Genomic DNA, 19345 nt, shown 5'->3' on the forward strand with positions numbered 1-19345 from the left:
TTTTATCGTTACGGTCAAATATTGCAGCGCAAATATTATTAACGTCTCTAATATGTGAATGCTGGCAAATGACCATGGCATAAACGGGATAATCAACGGCTAGCTGTGCATTAAACGATTTGAATGCACAACGTGGAGGCAAAGAACCACCCGACGCGCAGCGGAAAATTACGGTTATTTTTGTCTGTATTACTATTCAACTGTAACTGTATGTTACTATGGTTACCAGTGTTTATAGGAAGCGCATTAATATAGAACGTGATTAAACTGACCTGGAACTACCTGTGCAGTTAAACAAATTTAATCAACACCTGCCAGCCAATCAGAATCGAGTATATCATTTTAACTCATACCATGTCTGGTCTCTATCAATTCGTCTTCGGATGATCTAATTGAGAGTGAATATTACATGTCGATACCTATACAACGTATTAGTGTCCTAAGAATCTTTAATAGTTTGTATATCAACTTCCAATCCAACCCCTTTGCAAATTACCATGCTCTCAGACAAAGGGTCATAAAACCCCCCAGTATTTCCAAACTCCCGCTTGAAAATTCAGCCTTTCTCATTGGTCAAGCCCATCCTGAGAGGTGTGACTCTTCGCAGACCTTAAAGGGCTCACGCACAGTTCCGCCTTTGCGCTCTCTTTTACAAAAGCTCTACTGCCAAATCTCCGGATTGCTGCCCGTGTGGAGAGCCTGGGCCGGTACCGGCGTGCCTGGTGGACTCCAACATATCTCAGTCTTCGGTTCTGTTAAATCTTAGAAGGATGTGAGCTAGAACTCTTCTGGACCCTTAAGTCTTGCGCCAGGCCTTGCGGCCTTGTCTTTCCATTCAACCAAAGCTCCTCGGACCTCAGAGCCAGAATAACATCTTTGGAATTCATCACTCTTCAACCCGAAAGAACTTGATCGCGAGTCCAAAACCTTGAAACCATCAAGACTTTTCATCCGAGACTGCATTCCAGACACACGCCAACAGCCATAGAAGTGCAAGTATGGTACATCTAACTAAACTAAACAGAGGTTTAGTATAAGCTATAGACCCCGTTATAAACGGCGCTGATGGTTTTACTCAGGTGGTTAACTGACTCTTTCCATAACTGCATTCTGATTTCTCTAATGGCTTCATTCATCCACTTTAGCTCCCCTTTTGTATATACGCATGAGTGTATTTATGTATGTTTGTTTGTTTGTTTGTTTAGATTAGTTGTGTGTTAGTTAATAAAAGTTGTGTGCACAAATTACATGAGTTTCTGGTTCTGCCTTGCAAATTAATGTCCCTTTACGATTTTCGATCCTTACTACATGCTCTAATGCATAAATACTTAGGAAAGTATTTTCTGTGACCATGAAAATATCCTTTCTTAGAGTTTATATGAACTTACACTGAATGGTCGCTGGACAAACAGATCAGTTGATGGCAATTTAATTCTGCTACATATATATATATATATATATATATATATATGTATATGTATGTGTGTGTGTGTGTGTGTGTGTATATATATATATATGTATATGTATATGTATATGTATATATATATATATATATATATATGTATATATATATATATATATATATATATATATATATATATATATATATATATATATATATATATATATATATATATATATATGTATATATATATATATATATATATATATATATATATATATATATATATATGTGTGTATATATATATATATATATATATATGTGTATATATACACTGTATGTCACGTGAAATTGATATCACATAAAAATGGCCTGGACTACTTCTCTACCCCGCTCTCTGTATCCAGTCTATTAACTCTTTAACTTTCTCTTTTATCTCAATTTAGTTCTGTTTCATTTCAGTGCTGCTTTGTTAGCATGACTATTGGAGTACAATATTGCAAAAGCATTAAGGACTCTCTCTCTCTCTCTCTCTCTCTCTCTCTCTCTCTCTAGTAATGGTCTGTAAGGAGGATGTAAATTAAAATGTCAGGGATCTTTATGAAGTGTATTGGATTTTACATCCTCCTCTTGTAAGCCGTAAAACTCTGGGGTCTTAATAACCGTTAGGACATGACTGAGGGGCAGCGGGTGTTTCAGAAGGGTTAAACGAACGTCTGTGTTTGCATGAGCAGAATATTTCTGCGGTTAATATTGCAGAGGTGCAGCAGTGATATTAGGGCATTCTGAGGTGAATCTGCAGTGATCACCTTCATGCTCCCGCTGGAGCTCTTCTACATTCATCCATTTCAGCCCAAAGGTCTTTGCTGTGTGTTTATGAAAACTGAAGATCTCGTTTCACACAAGATTTCTTTTCAGTACAGTTCAGTTCAGTACGTTAGTTAGTTCATTCATTTGCTTGCTCATTATTCTTTCCTGTTGATGCCTCTTATTGAATGTATTTGTTTTTCATTCATTCAATCTTTGTTTGTTGATTCTTTTTAATTTATCTGTTAGTTCATTCAGTTGTTTATTTTTTTCATTTTCATTTGTTTGTTTCTTTAACCCCTTCTCAAGCACCCCCTCCATTTTGGTAGGGGGACGCACATGACATATCCAAAATAAAAAGGTTGCTCAATGAGTCTTTCTGACTAGATACATAATCAACATATGTTCACAAAGCTGACACTTGAAAGTTTACTGTTCGAGACATAGAATTACTCAGACTGTTATGAATATGAAGACATATAAGCTCAAACAAAAATGAAAATAAATATATATATTTTTAAATGTTAAATGTTAATTGAGTTTAAATCACTCATTTATTTGTTCATTCATACATCTGCTCTTTTTCTTCATTAATTTTTCTTCTGTGCATTCATTTGTTTATTCATTAGTTAATTTATTGGTACATTCATTAGATTGAATCAAATTTTTATATATTACATATTTTATGTGTTTTTATAATTCATTTATTGATTTGTTCATTTTCATTCATTCATTCATTGTTTGATTTATTGAATTCAGTATTTTTTCCATTTGTTGATTCACTCATTTATTTTATCATTCATTCGCTTGTTTGTTCATTTGTTCGTTCATTCATTCGTTTGTTTGTTCATTCATTCATTCACTCACATGTTTGTTTCTTCATTCATTGTCTAGTTCCTTTATTCATTTGTACATGCATTGGTTTTGTAATTAGCACATTAATTATCATAATTATTTTATTAATCTGTTCGTTCATTTATTTGTTTGTTGATTTGATTTATTCATTCGTGTGTTAGTTATATTGTTTCAATAATTTATTTGTTTGTTCCTGTGTTTGTTCGTTAGTTATTTTTTCAATTGTGCATTCATTTGTTTATTTGATGGTTCTTTCATTAGTTTGTTTGTTCATTAATTTGTACACTCATTTAATTTGTACATTTGAATTATTTTTAAATAATTCATTAATTTATTTCTTCATTAGTTCATTCAGCGTCAGTATAGATACTCTTGGGTGATCAGAAAGCAGGCTATTAAATTCACTGTGTCAGCACATATTTCTCTCTCTCTCTCTCTCTCTCTCTCTCTCTCTCTCACTTTATGGTTTGTTCTATCTTTAGCTCTCTGTGTGATTGAAATAGCATCTCTCTGGAGGCCGGCAGCTCTCAGCGAACACACACACACACACACTCAGTAGAGCGTAGCGATTGAACGGGGTGAGGTTTCACACAACAGGAGGGTGAATGTGCATCACTCCAGTGGGCCCTGCAGGAAAACCCTACAAACCCAAATACACACACACACTCGCTTGTCGTCTTCTCTCTCTAGAAAGCATCACACACACTCTTTTTCTGTTCTCTCAGAGCCAGAGGTCTGCGCAGGGCGCGGAAGGCCGTCATAATAATGAGGCCAATGAGATCTGTCTTCCCTTTAGATCTCTTCCTTTCTATCTTTGTCCTCATTCTGTATTTTTATTGCCTCCTCATCCTCTCAAACTCAGAAGTGATGCTGTCGGCCCTTCATTTAAGAAAATCTCTTAAGATCAAGCCCTGCTGGAAAACTTCTGCCGCTCGGATCTTTCTCGCCCTGAGATTGTGATGTTCCTGTTTCACATCTCGTATGGACATGAATCTGTGAAAATATCCCCTATAAATGGTTATTTTTACACCAAAATTATGAGATTCCTCAAAATAGCACACTCCGTTTCTTGGAGTCTGTGCACAGAATTTCATCAGTCAGCTGGGAAACGAGTCTTTTTGTTTTGAGTGGTTGATAAAATAGATATATCTGTTTGCCGTATCTTTATATTTTGATTGTTCATCTATTAATTACATTTTTTTTCTTTTTGTCTACACTGTGCAGCTGTATTTTGTCTTTCTCTTACACGTATTCTGTATATATGTTCTGTTTTGCCCCTTCATAGAGTGTGATTTTGATTTTCCCAGGCCTAAAATTCACGTATAACATCCATGTTTACATCAGATGTTTACATCACCTGTTTTAGTGGGATGTTCTTGGCCAGGATATGTAATAATGTGGGCCAGAATCCAATCCTTGAGCAGTCTGACGGTGCATCTGCATGAAAGCAGTTTTCTGTTTTGATGGTTTTTGCACACCGATTACACTTCTGAACTCCATTTGCGTGATGAGATGGCACTCTATTTTAAACCGTTTGCTCTGGTGAGGTCTGGTAAGACGAGGCAAGATGAGTGACAGCGATGATGGAATTTTAAAAGGTTTCGCTGTTGCTTTTTTAAGCAGGAAATGCACTTTAACCATTTAAATAATGTTTACATGATGCTCTCCCTTTTAAGTAGATTACAGAGATTACAGAGGCATGGGGAAAATGGGAAAGTTTGTTCTGGAAGAATCTGCAGTTCTGGCAATATGTAGTGATGCAGAGAAGGCCAAGATGAGACACACACACACTTTCTCTCAGCCCCCAGACTGACTCAGCTTCTCCTCCTCTTTCTGTATTCACTCTTTCATTACCAGGGCTTCCTCTGTTTTTTCATCCTATTTTTTAATCTTTGGTACTTTCTTTTCTGCTAATATTTAACTTCTTTGTAGTCATCAACATGGGATAAAGAAAGAGAGTTGCAATTTTTTTTCTTGCAATTCTAAGTTTATATCTCACACTTTTTTTTTTTTTTTTTGCAAGAGAAAACTCTGGAATAGTGAGAGATGAAAAAAGTCAGAAATTTAAAAAAATAATAAAAATTGCAGTTACCTTTTTATTTTTTGTTCCATGGCTGAAAAAAAAGAAGGAAAAAAAAATAGTGATATGTAAACTCTGAAGGAAAAAGTCAAAATTGTGAGATATAAACTCAGAATTGCAAGAAAAAAAATCAGAAACATGGGGTAAAAGATCACAATTAGCTTTTCCTTATTTATTATTATTCATTATTGTGAACTCAGAATTGTGAGAAAAAGCCAGAATTTTATATCTTACAATTCAGACTTTTTTGTGAGATAAAATAATAGCATATTTGATATAAACTCAGAATAGCAAGAAAAAAAGTCAGAAATGTGAGAAGTCTCAATTACCTATTATATTTTTATCACAACATCACTTTTTACAGTGAAGGCAGAAAAAAAAAAAAACATAATTGCAAAATGTAAACTCAGAATTGAGATATAAAGTCAGATTTGCAAGAAAAAATGTCAAAATTCTAAGATGAGAGTTTATGTCTTGCAGTTCTGACATTGTTTCTCAGAATTCTGTACTTTGTACCGGCAATGAAAATTTGCAGTTTTTCACAATTGATTTACCCTACAAACTGGACTTTCCTTCATTTGTGGAACATAAAGTAAGAATTTCAGAGCTGCTTTTTGTCCATTCAACTGAAGCAGAGAGAGACCAGTGGCTTTCAAGCTCCATGAAGGACATAAAAGTACCAAACAGTAAATATATCTTATGCACTACACTTCAAGTCTTTTGAAGTCATAACATCTTATTTGGGTCTCTCATACAAAGCTATCAAATGACTGAGGGCAGTACACAAGATACATGGACTACTAATACGGTGCTTTCATGTTATCCTTGGAGATTGACAGCCTCTGCATGCTTTCATGGTATGAAAAAGACCAGCGTGAAGAGTTTACAATGATGTGAGCTATGAGTAAACAAAAACTCTTTTCTATTTTGGGTGAGCCGATCCTTTAATGTTCCTTTTAAAGGTCATGTGATCATAAGCAGCCATTCAGGATTTATGATTGTGTGTCACTGGTTTGCTTTCTTCAGTTGTAAATGAATTGGTCTGTGCTTCCATGATTCTGGTCTGTTTCTGTTTCAGTGATGTGGGTTTTTTTTTTCTCTCTCTCTCTCTGTCTGTCTGTCTTTCTGTAGACGCTGGAGGCTGTGTTGACCTTTAAATACAGCGGAGGGGCCGGTCAGGTGGAGGGGTACTACCGCGAGCTCAGTCTGGGGGTCAGAGTGGATGTTGAGCCTTCAGTTTTCTTCACACGAGTCAGCACTTTACCTGCCACCAGGTATCAAACAATACATTTACTCCATACTCGAGAGGCAAGCCTCTGCCTGCAACATGTCTTCAACACACCATATTTAGCTTTTTGTAGCATTTTTTACTGGACAGTTATATTGTTACCCAGGGTTTCTTGCTATTTAGTGTATTTTTTTTTTTTTTTTTATCTGACACCTACAATTAAAGGAACAGTTCACCCAAAAATAAAAATTCTGTCATTAATTACTCACCCTCATGTCGTTCCAAACCCATAAGACCTTCGTTCATCTTCAGAACAGAAATCAAGATATTTTTGTTGAAATCCGAGAGCTTCCTGACCCTGCATAGACAGCAAGGAAACTACCACAGTCAAGGCCCAGAAACGTAGCTAGGACATCGTTAAAATAGTCCACGACATCAGTGGTTCAACCGTAATGTTATGAAACTAAAAAGAAAACAAACAAAAAAAGACTTTATTCAACAATTTCTCCTTTTCCGTCTCGGTCTCTGCCACGCGTTCATGAGAGTACCATGACACATGCGTGTGATGTTGCTGACACAGGAGCCTGTGTTCTGATGTAGAACCCTGATGTGCTGCATCTTATTTACAAACAAAGGAAGATGCACGCTGTACATGAAACAGTCTTGGTAAACATGTCTGAAGATTTTGACAGAGAGGATGACTTACTTATTTGAACCAGAATATACAGATGGTGAACTAAGAGAGATGGACGTTCTACATTACAACGCAGCACCACACACATGCGTCATACTCTCATTAACATATGTCAATAATGATTAATATGGAAGAGAATAAATTGTTGAATAAAGTCGTTATTTTTGTTGTCTTCGTGCACAAAAAGTATTCTAGCTTCATAAAATTAAGGTTGCACCACTGATGTCACATGGACTATTTTAATGATGTCCTTACAACCTTTCTGGGCCTTGACTGTGTCAGTTGTGTTGCTGTCTATGGAGGGTCAGAAAGCTGTTGCATTTCATCAAAAATATCTTAATTTGTGTTCCGAAGATGAAGGTCTTACGGGTTTGGAACGACATGAGGGTAATTAATGACATCATTTTAATTTTTGGGTAAACTATCCCTTTCTGAACACTATTTTTGCAATTCAGAATGACTTCATAAAAAATTAAGGTGTTTTTAATTGTGAAATCATGTATGCATCTGTTACACTTCCTCCACTTACTGGCATATTTGCACCTTTATGGTTTCTTACAAAAACATTTGTAGCATTTTCTAAGTCCAGTTATGTTGTTACACAGGTTTCACAAAAATCAGTTGTAATTTAGTGTTTTTTTCTTTGATACCTAAAACACTATTCTTGCTATTTAAACTTACTTAATTTTAAATCTAACTTAAAAAAAGATGAAATTTGGACATTTTGCTTCTTTGTGCAGTTGCAAAGATATATATATATACATATAATATACAGTGAGGAAAATAGGTATTTGAACACCCTGCTATTTTGCAAGTTCTCCCACTTAGAAATCATGGAGGGGTCTGAAATTGCCATCGTAGGTGCATGTCCACTGTGAGAGACATAATCTAAAAAAAAAAAATCCAGAAATCACAATGTATGATTTTTTTACTATTTATTTGTATGATACAGCTGCAAATAAGTATTTGAACACCTGTCTATCAGCTAGAATTCTGACCCTCAAAGACCTGTTAGTCTGCCTTTAAAATGTCCACCTCCACTCCATTTATTATCCTAAATTAGATGCACCTGTTTGAGGTCGTTAGCTGCATAAAGACACCTGTCCACCCCATACAATCAGTAAGAATCCAACTACTAACATGGCTAAGACCAAAGAGCTGTCCAAAGACACTAGAGACAAAATTGTACACCTCCACAAGGCTGGAAAGGGCTACGGGAAATTGCCAAGCAGCTTGGTGAAAAAGGTCCACTGTTGGAGCAATCATTAGAAAATGGAAGAAGCTAAACATGACTGTCAATCTCCCTCGGACTGGGGCTCCATGCAAGATCTCACCTCGTGGGGTCTCAATGATCCTAAGAAAGATGAGAAATCAGCCCAGAACTACACGGGAGGAGCTGGTCAATGACCTGAAAAGAGCTGGGACCACCGTTTCCAAGGTTACTGTTGGTAATACACTAAGACGTCATGGTTTGAAATCATGCATGGCACGGAAGGTTCCCCTGCTTAAACCAGCACATGTCCAGGCCTGACTTAAGTTTGCCAATGACCATTTGGATGATCCAGAGGAGTCATGGGAGAAAGTCATGTGGTCAGATGAGACCAAAATAGAACTTTTGGTCATAATTCCACTAAACGTGTTTGGAGGAAGAAGAATGATGAGTACCATCCCAAGAACACCATCCCTACTGTGAAGCATGGGGTGGTAGCATCATGCTTTGGGGTGTTTTTCTGCACATGGGACAGGGCGACTGCACTGTATTAAGGAGAGGATGACCGGGGCCATGTATTGCGAGATTTTGGGGAACAACCTCCTTCCCTCAGTTAGAGCATTGAAGATGGGTCGAGGCTGGGTCTTCCAACATGACAATGACCAAGCACACAGCCAGGATAACCAAGGAGTGGCTCTGTAAGAAGCATATCAAGGTTCTGGCGTGGCCTAGCCAGTCTCCAGACCTAAACCCAATAGAGAATCTTTGGAGGGAGCTCAAAGCCAGAAACCTGACTGATCTAGAGAAGATCTGTGTGGAGGAGTGGGCCAAAATCCCTCCTGCAGTGTGTGCAAACCTGGTGAAAAACTACAGGAAACGTTTGACCTCTGTAATTGCAAACAAAGGCTACTGTACCAAATATTAACATTGATTTTCTCAGGTGTTCAAATACTTATTTGCAGCTGTATCATACAAATAAATAGTTAAAAAATCATACATTGTGATTTCTGGATTTTTTTTTTTTTAGATTATGTCTCTCACAGTGGACATGCATCTACGATGACAATTTCAGACCCCTCCATGATTTCTAAGTGGGAGAACTTGCAAAATAGCAGGGTGTTCAAATACTTATTTTCCTCACTGTATGTATAAACATATAAAATATAAACATTTTTCAAAAAAGTTTGAAAGTTTTACTTGTGATACTGTGATGCTGTTGTTTTTAGTGTAAAGCAATAAAGCAACCTGTCATTATCTCAGATGGAATATGATCACTTTAAACAGAGTAAAGACAAATAATAGATTGCGGTTGTGTCATCAAACAACACCAGAGCACTCTGAAACCTCACCGTCCATCCATTTAGGTCGTTTACAACATGACATACTGTACAAACACACTGTCCTGTAATGGTAATGAGTGCTCAGTTACATTATTAAGGGCGAGGTCTCATCTGCTGAATGAATACAGCCACAAAGGTCATTTGTGAAGAAGCCGCTCTGCTCTAGTCGACCTGAACGCCGATGTTCAGTGTGATAGAGCAGAGGTGGATATGACTAACTGCTGCTGAGACAGAGAGATGGAGAGAGGGATAGACTGATGGAGATGGATGGAGAGAGAGAGACTGATCCCACCTTAGTAATGACCACTTGAAGTGACTCATTAGCTGTAATAATATCTGCTGTCTCAGTCATCTAGATCATCTATCATTTCTGTCGGATAGATCGGCTGTTCACACACACTGCGTTTCTCTGAGCATTTCTCTCTACAACATTCTGCATTTATCAGTAACTCAGCTGTTTAATAATAGTCTAGTTTATCCAGTAACAAGCTCATTTTTTGAGAAGCTATGCAGAAAAATATTTTTAATGCATCTTTTTCAAATGTTAGGGGTTTGATTCATTTTAGCAAGTCAGTTTGTTCTATAAATAAATCTTATAATAACATTAAAGTAGCTGAATATTACTGTTTATCACAGTTTTTTATTAGGAATATTTGGTGTAAAAATATGTGTATTTAATTCCTCGGTTTATAGCAATGTATATTTAATTAATGATAATAATAATAATAACCAACAACAATACAAATAATAAATATGATCAAATGTAACTAAAATAATGTATATTATTTTAGTTAAATAGTGAAATATTGTGTTTAGATATTTTGTTAAAATAAATATTAAAATATGTGACTCTTTCTAGTTTTATTATTATTTTTATTATTATTATTCATATTATTATACTGTTTTTAAAACCATATTGTAAATGAGTCTTTTTTTATTAGTCACATTTAGTGTTAGTTTATGTATTTTTAAACATCTTTATTCAATGTAATCTTGAACTGTAAAGTAACTTATAGGTAAACTACTTTCTACTTTCTAATATACATACATATATATATATATATATGGCTTTACTGTCAGTGTAGTTGTGCTGCTATAAATTATGAGAAAATTTTAGCTCGGCTGCAGTTTGAAAGTAGCTTCCTCAGCACTGCTCTGTGTGCCTCATTCTGAAAATTATTTATTCAAGCAATGGCCGTAAACCTCAAATTATGATTAGCTCATTCTTCCACACGAGGCCAAGAAAGTTTCATTCAGCAAACTGGACACTGGCCAAGAACAACAGCGGCACATAGAAATGCAAAGTTCTGCTTGTGGTGAATGGGTGTGAAATATTCAGCAGTCTGTTGGCTTCGGGCGCTCTAAGAATAGCAGCACTAAATGTGAACACACCTCATTACATCCCTATGAGGACAACAGGTTTAGAAAAGGAGTGTGTAATGTCTTTATTCTTATAAAAATCCCAAAAAGGTGTTATAGGGTTAAGGTTAGACTATAGGAGTTATAATTATGAACCATAGAGAGTGTGTGTGTGTGTGTGTGTGTGTGTGTGTGTGTGTGTGTGTGTGTGTGTGTGTGTGTTACGCCTATGGAGAGTCCCCGTATGTGTGCGTTATAATTTTGATTTCTATATACAATACCTTTAAATGATTAATAATAATTGTTTTTATTATTATTATTTTTGAATATTGTTTTTTTTTAATATTTAATACTTAACATTTTAATGCAATATTGTTGATTATTATATAAATATTATATTTTTATTGGTGTATTTATAGTAATTTATTAAAATACAATATTTTTAATTATATTAATATTTTTATTAAATAATCATTTTATTTCACGTTTATTAATTAATGTATTTATTTATCTTATTTTTTTAAAGAATTTTAAGTCTAACATACAGTATACTACATTATGTTCTTGGTTTTATATATATATATATATATATATATATATACAGTGAGGAAAATAAGTATTTGAACACCCTGCTATTTTGCAAGTTCTCCCACTTAGAAATCATGGAGGGTTTGAAATTGTCATCGTAGATGCATGTCCACTGTGAGAGACATAATCTAAAAAAATCCAGAAATCACAATGTATGATTTTTTAACTATTTATTTGTATGATACAGCTGCAAATAAGTATTTGAACACCTGAGAAAATCAATGTTAATATTTGGTACAGTAGCCTTTGTTTGCAATTACAGAGGTCAAACGTTTCCTGTAGTTTTTCACCAGGTTTGCACACACTGCAGGAGGGATTTTGGCCCACCTCCACACAGATCTTCTCTAGATCAGTCAGGTTTCTGGCCTGTCGCTGAGAAACACGGAGTTTGAGCTCCTCCAAAGATTCTCTATTGGGTTTAGGTCTGAGACTGGCTAGGCCACGCCAGAACCTTGATATGCTTCTTACAGAGCCACTCCTTGGTTATCCTGGCTGTGTGCTTCGGGTCATTGTCATGTTGGAAGACCCAGCCTCGACCCATCTTCAATGCTCTAACTGAGGGAAGGAGGTTGTTCCCCAAAATCTCGCAATACATGGCCCCGGTCATCCTCTCCTTAATACAGTGCAGTCGCTCTGTCCCATGTGCAGAAAAACACCCCCAAAGCATGATGCTACCACCCCCATGCTTCTTCCTCCAAACACGTTTAGTGGAATTATGACCAAAAAGTTCTATTTTGGTCTCATCTGACCACATGACTTTCTCCCATGACTCCTCTGGATCATCCAAATGGTCATTGGCAAACTTAAGTCGGGCCTGGACATGTGCTGGTTTAAGCAGGGGAACCTTCCGTGCCATGCATGATTTCAAACCATGACGTCTTAGTGTATTACCAACAGTAGCCAACAATGACAATTTCAGACCCCTCCATGATTTCTAAGTGGGAGAACTTGCAAAATAGCAGGGTGTTCAAATACTTATTTTCCTCACTGTATATATATATATATATATATACACACACACACACACACACAGTGGGGCAAAAAAATATTTAGTCAGCCACCAATTGTGCAAGTTCTCCCACTTAAAAAGATGAGAGAGGCCTGTAATTTTCATAATAGGTATACCTCAACTATGAGAGACAAAATGAGAAAAAAAAAATCCAGAAAATCACATTGTAGGATTTTTAAAGAATTAATTGGTAAATTCCTCGGTAAAATAAGTATTTGGTCACCTACAAACAAGCAAGATTTCTGGCTCTCACAGACCTGTAACTTCTTCTTTAAGAGGCTCCTCTGTCCTCCACTCATTACCTGTATTAATGGCATCTGTTATATATATATATATATATATATATATATATATATATATATATATATATATATATATATATATATATATATATATATATTGGAGTTTTCCTAAAAGTAACAATGACCAATTGTTTGAATTGTAACAGCCTAAAGGCTTATTGCTTCAATATTTTATTTATTTTTTTTACACTTTTGTCCCCAAACTCTATTCATGAATATACCTTGAAGAGTTTTGCGATCTTGGAACGTAACGTAACATAGCAAAAACGGCAGACTAGAGAGCAGATTGGTAGAGATGGAAGAAGGAGGGAAAAAGAAAACAAAACAAACGCAGCACGTAACAGAGTATAATTCAGTATTTGATTGTACTTTTTAAGTAACTATGAATGGGTAAATATTGTAGAGTTTTGTTAATGGGCTAATTATTTATGAAAAAAATTCATGAAATTCAGTGTTTTATAAGGCATTATAAATTCTATAACACATTATATATGTATACAGTACAGGCTTGATAGGAACGGAAAGCATTTACACACGTACACACTCAGACACACTAATGTTCACAGCCTCTTGAAGGATCCACTCGAGAGCGGTGCAGTTCTTCAGCTCACTACCTCTGAGGAGATGAAATAAAAAAATCTTCTAGACATTTCTGGGCGGTGGGTCCAGACAAATGGCCCATCGTCTGCTCTGAATAATGCAGGCAGAGTAGAGGTCTGTTCCACACCACAGATCTGATGAATACTCATTGGTCTGCCTGGACTATTTCTCTTTAAAGCTTCTTAAAGATGTGGGAAGATGCTTTCCTAACACGTAAAGCGGTCTGTGACTAATGTCTGTGTGTCTAATTCACACCCACACCTCTTATGTGTGGACAAATGTACAGCGTGTGTGTGTGTGTGTGACCAAGTAAATTCAACAGGATGTTGTAAAAAGCAACAGTTTAATTACTAAACTCAGACACCATTAACACATGCCCACAACACACACTTCGCCATTGCTTTTAGACACACTTAACACACAAATAATACAGGAGGACCATTAAATGAAAAACAACCTGTCTTAAAAAAGCTTTTATCTCTGGTGTGGTGTGAGCGGGTGTGGTGAAATGAAGAACTCCGTAGGAAAGAAAGCATTCAAATGCCAAATAAAAGAATGCTACAGTCTTCATGACATTTTATCTTCCACAAATCCAGTGCTGTAAAGGATTGTTTGGGGTTCAATACAGCTTAAACATGTGCATTAATTCACTTATAATGGAAGTCTATGGAGCGAAGCAGAAACGTGCAACTCATATTAATATTAAATTGGATATATTAATTATTCATCAGTATTGTTTTTAGCTGTTTTTAGACGTTTTTAGACTTTATTCTTAATTTAAAAAAAATTTAGTTATAAAAATCAGAATTGTGTGATATAAACTTTAAATTGCAATATGTACACTCAAAATTGTGAGGAAAAGTGAGAACTCTTGAGTTAATATTTCTCAGTTCTGACTTGTGAATTGTGAGATAAAAGTCATTATTACCTTTTTTTTTTTCTTTTTTTTTCCCCATTTTGGAAAGTGTTGTAAATTTCTGTGTATTTAAATGCTAGGTAGTGGTAGTAGTTAAGAAGAAGTAGTAGTAATTGATATTTTCATTATTTTCTTTTTCTTACATTGTTGCTTTCATGTAGCTCAAACAATAGATGGCACTCACAAAGTCAAGGTCATGGGTTCGATTCATAGGGAATGACTGCATCGGATATTACTTTACACAACCAGTGTTAGCAATTCTTTGACATTCGGTCAACAAGTATAATCTTCTTGTGGCTGTGCTGTCAAAATGGTGTGTACATTATTTTTTTGCATTTATAGTACAGCGTCTTTCTCCACAGACTTCTACTGTAAGTGCTTTACATGCTTATTTGTAAAGCACTTTTCACAATCCATGCTATTTTGAAGCAGCTTTGCAGAAAATCTCTCCTTCATATTTCGAAACCTCTAGTGAGCAACCAAAAGCGAATGGGCTGAACAAAAAAGATGTTTATTTCGAAGAAAGATCATGATTGCAAGCCATTTTTTCTTTCTTTTGATGAGATCCAGAATGTGAATTAAGTCAGTAAATGGGGTCAAATTCATGAAACGTTCCTCAGTGTTTTCCGGTGGTGACGTCATTGGACTCTGCTGCGGGAAAACTTTCTGCATCTGCTCATGAGTTGAGAGAGATTGATGGAGAGCGAGAGAATGAGGGATGCTCGGTGTTGAGTAAGCATTGGTTGGCATTCGCTCTCAATTTCTCTCTGCTATTTAAAACTTGGCAGCATCTCTTGTGATGATTCATTCCCTACTGATCACTGTAAGAAATGAGAGAGAGAGAGAGAGATACTGTATGTCTTGACTGCTCTGCTTGTGTGTTGTCACACAGCGGCCATCATATCATTCCAAATCTCTGCTCACTGGGGTTTAAAGAGGTCATATCATGGTAAACTGGCCTTTTCTTGCTCCATTGAAATGTGATGCACAATATTTGTTGTACTAATCCTTAAAAGTGCACATGCAAAAAACAAAACAAACAAAAAACAAACAGGCTATTTGATTCTAATGGCGAGAGAAGATGAAGATAGAAAATAGTCACCAAAACTAAATTATGACTGTTTTTGCTGCAAGAAACCGTGACTAATGTTATAAGCAGACTTTGGGAAGAAAATACAAGCAGGCCGGAATTTGATTTGTGTGTATTGTGTTACTGTGGTGGGTTTAAGAATTAGTTTCCATAAATAAAGATGCAGGTAACACACACACACACACACACACACACAAACACAAAGCTTTCACTACATGAAAGAGATGCTAACCTTTGATGTTTGGACAGAAGATGACAAGTACATCTGCATGACCTCTTGTGCCCATCTGGTTTGGTGTGTGTGTATACTTACATTTATTTGTGTGCTTGTATCAGTAGTATAAACTGATGCCAGAATTAATATTAAAACTATTTAAATCAAGCTAATTTTGTAGATATTTTTATATATACATTACTATAATAATATGTTATGTTTATGTTTGAAAAAGTCACCAAGGGTGCATATAATTTTTTTTTTTTTAAATTTAAAATACCTGTTTTCAATTTGAATATATTTTAAAATGTAATTTATTCCTGTTTCCTATATTATTCTGGAAACCATGATACATTTTCTTTTTTCAGGATTCTTTGATTAATAGTTGAGGAGAGCAGCATTTATTTAAAAAAAAAAAAAAAGTAAAATTTATTTTTTATATTTTTTTCAATGAATAGATATATTTATTTCTTCCATAAAAAAATCTTGCTTTTTAACATTAGTCTATATTGCATAAAATATGTGTTTTGTTTTACATAAAAATAATAATCAAAATAAAACCAATAATTACAATGAAGTAATTACAAAAATACAATAACAATTCTATATATTCTAAATATTGCTCTTTATAAATCATTTCACAATATCTTGTTTAATTTGATCAATTTGTCCAGCGCAATATGATTTCTTTGCCCTAACCAACTATGACAGACAAGTGAACCTCAGCAAAACCTTCTCCCTGTTGTGTTGTGCTAACCCCACCCACAGTGAAATCTCATTGGTCTAAAGTCCTGCTGCAGTTGTGCACATTTACAAGTTTTACTTGATTTTTTTTCTTTGAGTGAGGACAGAGAGATTGCATTCAAACTTTAATAATTAAATGAAGTGTGAGTTCTGTACTTCATTAATGCTTCCTCGGTTTGTTTTTCTCCATGTTTCTGCAGTACTCGTCAATGTCATCTACTGCTGGATGTGTTCAACTCTACAGAACATGAGCTCACGCTGTCTGCCAAGAACAACCAAGACCTGGTGCTGCACGCCAGCGAGTGTCAGAGGTATACACACACACACACACACACGGACTCCTCCTTCACTTGCGTGATGTAACGCCGTCTGTCTGGCTGATTGAAGTCTGTAGACTGTCAGACGGCATTACCTGACCCTCTCCTCCTCTGACAGCTCTCCATTTCATGAAAGTTACTCTCATGAACCAGAGCTGCAGCGGGTCACACTTTCTGACTTTCATAGAGCTTCGGAGAGACAGACACACACACGCTTACAGTGTCTGCGTATACATCGCAGCAGGTTTTTGATGCATCTCTCTGAAATTGCCTTTAGGGTCTTCTTTTGAAGTTCTGCAGAGAAATGCAAACTTAAGGAGACAGGATTCAGCACATGACATGCTTTTGTTTGAAGGAATGAAGGATAAAACGCAAATGTTTTATTCCCCGCCTTACTTAAGTGTTTAAGATGAGAAAAACCATGATTAAAATTTGACTCTTTTTTGAAAGCCGATAACTTATGAACAGAAAATGTTATCATGTCATTTATTAAAGGGATAGTTCACCCAAACATCAACGTTCAGCCATCATTCGCTTACCCGTGCGTCTTTTTGAACCCGTATGATGTTATTTCTTTTGTGAAATACTGAAAATTCTTCTCAATGCTGCAGCTCCCAAATTACATTTGCGTATTCAAACTTGCCATGTGATTGGTGGAGACGCTCGGATGGTATTTGGTGTCATTGACATTAAATCTGTTGTGACGTCTTTGAAAATGCTAAATTAGATTTGAGAAATATAAAGGAGAGCAAGAGATATATACTTTTTTATATACAATTTTATTTAAATTTCATGTTTCGGGTAAGTTTTTTTTAATCCCTCTAGATATAATAATACCTGTTGCCTCATTTTTTTAAAGAATTAACACTAGCCAAGCAAGTGTGAGATCAAATTTGTTTCTTGAGCAGAAATATTAGCATATTATAATGATTTCTGAAGAATCATGTGACACTGAAGACTGGAGTAATGGTGCTGAAAAACCTTACAAAATTTTTGAAGCTAAATGCATTTTCTTGTATTTCCAACATTTTTAATGGTTAATTTTCTTGATTCCCTGTTGATTTTGAACCCTGTGTCACTGCTGCAGCACACACTTTCCTTTCTCTCTACCCTGTCCTGTCCACCAAAAGCATAAAAATCCCATCGAGTTGGAAATGTAGCCACCGTAAAGTGCTTCATAGAGCTGCATTTTGCCCTTCTGACGCCCTGTGAGAGAGGTCCCCTTCCCCCGATCACCTCCATGGATCACCTGATTAATGACTCGATTGGGAAACATGCTGCTTTGGCCGATACCTGAATCAGAAAGAATTGATGAACAGATTACAGAGTTCCAGAAGCTGCGGGGCAATTGATTCTGGAGGATGAAATATAAATGACTACATGCTGATCGATGTGTGTGTGTACTGGTTATCGATCTCGTGGAAGACTAAATCGGGTATCCCCCCTTTAATGGCACTGTGTGTGTTATGTGTTATTGTGTAGTTCTTCATACTGATTCTTTCTATCTATTCTCATAACATGAGATGTGTCATCTCGTGGTGGTTCTGTGTCTTTTCCTCTGCCTCGTTCTGTCATTCTGTATGATGAATGCTTTCAGGGAGAGGTTTTTTAAAGGACGACACTGTCCTCGCTGCATACCAATCATTCCTGTCAGTCATCCGCGGGTCGCTGGCGTGACAATGAGGCGTCCGGCGGTGCGAGGGCTCACCTTCGCTAATCGATTTCTCTGAGCCTTAGATCTCCTCAGCCCTCTTTTTTCTGTTTGAGAGAGATTGTTTCTGTAAGAGCTGAATATGCTGGAGTTTCTCTGGGTGAAGTGCTGTTGTATTTAAGATTCGGATGAGATCTTGAATCCTTTACTGGTGCATTTTGTGTTTCTGCACTGGTCAGGGACCCATTCTGCTTTAAAAACAACATAACAGCATCAAAATTGACCCAATTATTTCATTAAGAATTTCTCTTGGTTTTATTGTGAATGTTTCCTCACTGCATGTTCAAAATTTTATTTTATTTTATTTTATACTCTTCAGCAGTGGATAAACCATAAACCTTTGACTTCATAGCTTTTCCATCTATATTTTTACAGAAGTATAAACAGACATAAACAAAATATAGATCAAGCAGAGATAGGGATAAAATGTATTAAATTATTTTGTTTTGAGAAAATGAAAAAAATAAATAAATAAATAAATAAATATATATATATATATATATATATATATATATATATATATATATATATATATATATATATATATATATATAATTTTTTTTTTTCATTTTCTCAAAACAAAGTAATTATATAATTATATATAATATATAATTATATACAAAATTATATAATATATAAATATAATTATATAATATATACAAAATAATTATATATAATATATTTACTCCCCCAATTCCCAAATATTGTTCATGATTTTTACTGCACATTTTTATATGCCAGGATATTTGAGCGGATAACTAACTCAGGTCATAAAGTTCATAAACTTTTAATAAGTTCATATTGAGCCGGTCTGGTTGAAGTCAAGCCTGTCTGTGTTCAGTCAGCTGACTCTAATAAGAGCTTTAATTGGGCAGATTT

At 35.6% G+C, this 19345-nt stretch overlaps 1 protein-coding gene across 2 annotated transcripts in view; it reads left to right on the forward strand.

Moving 5' to 3' along the window:
* Positions 1-19345, forward strand: part of trappc9 (trafficking protein particle complex subunit 9) — a 224263-nt gene that overhangs the window by 125725 nt on the left and 79193 nt on the right. For both annotated transcript variants that reach the window (XM_058753279.1, XM_058753280.1), the window contains 2 exons: positions 6276-6418; positions 16639-16749. In XM_058753279.1, coding sequence (XP_058609262.1) covers positions 6276-6418; positions 16639-16749 — 254 coding nt within the window. The remainder of the gene's footprint in view (positions 1-6275; positions 6419-16638; positions 16750-19345) is intronic.

The sequence above is a fragment of the Onychostoma macrolepis genome, chromosome 19, assembly GCF_012432095.1.
Source record: "Onychostoma macrolepis isolate SWU-2019 chromosome 19, ASM1243209v1, whole genome shotgun sequence".
Taxonomy (NCBI): domain Eukaryota; kingdom Metazoa; phylum Chordata; class Actinopteri; order Cypriniformes; family Cyprinidae; genus Onychostoma; species Onychostoma macrolepis.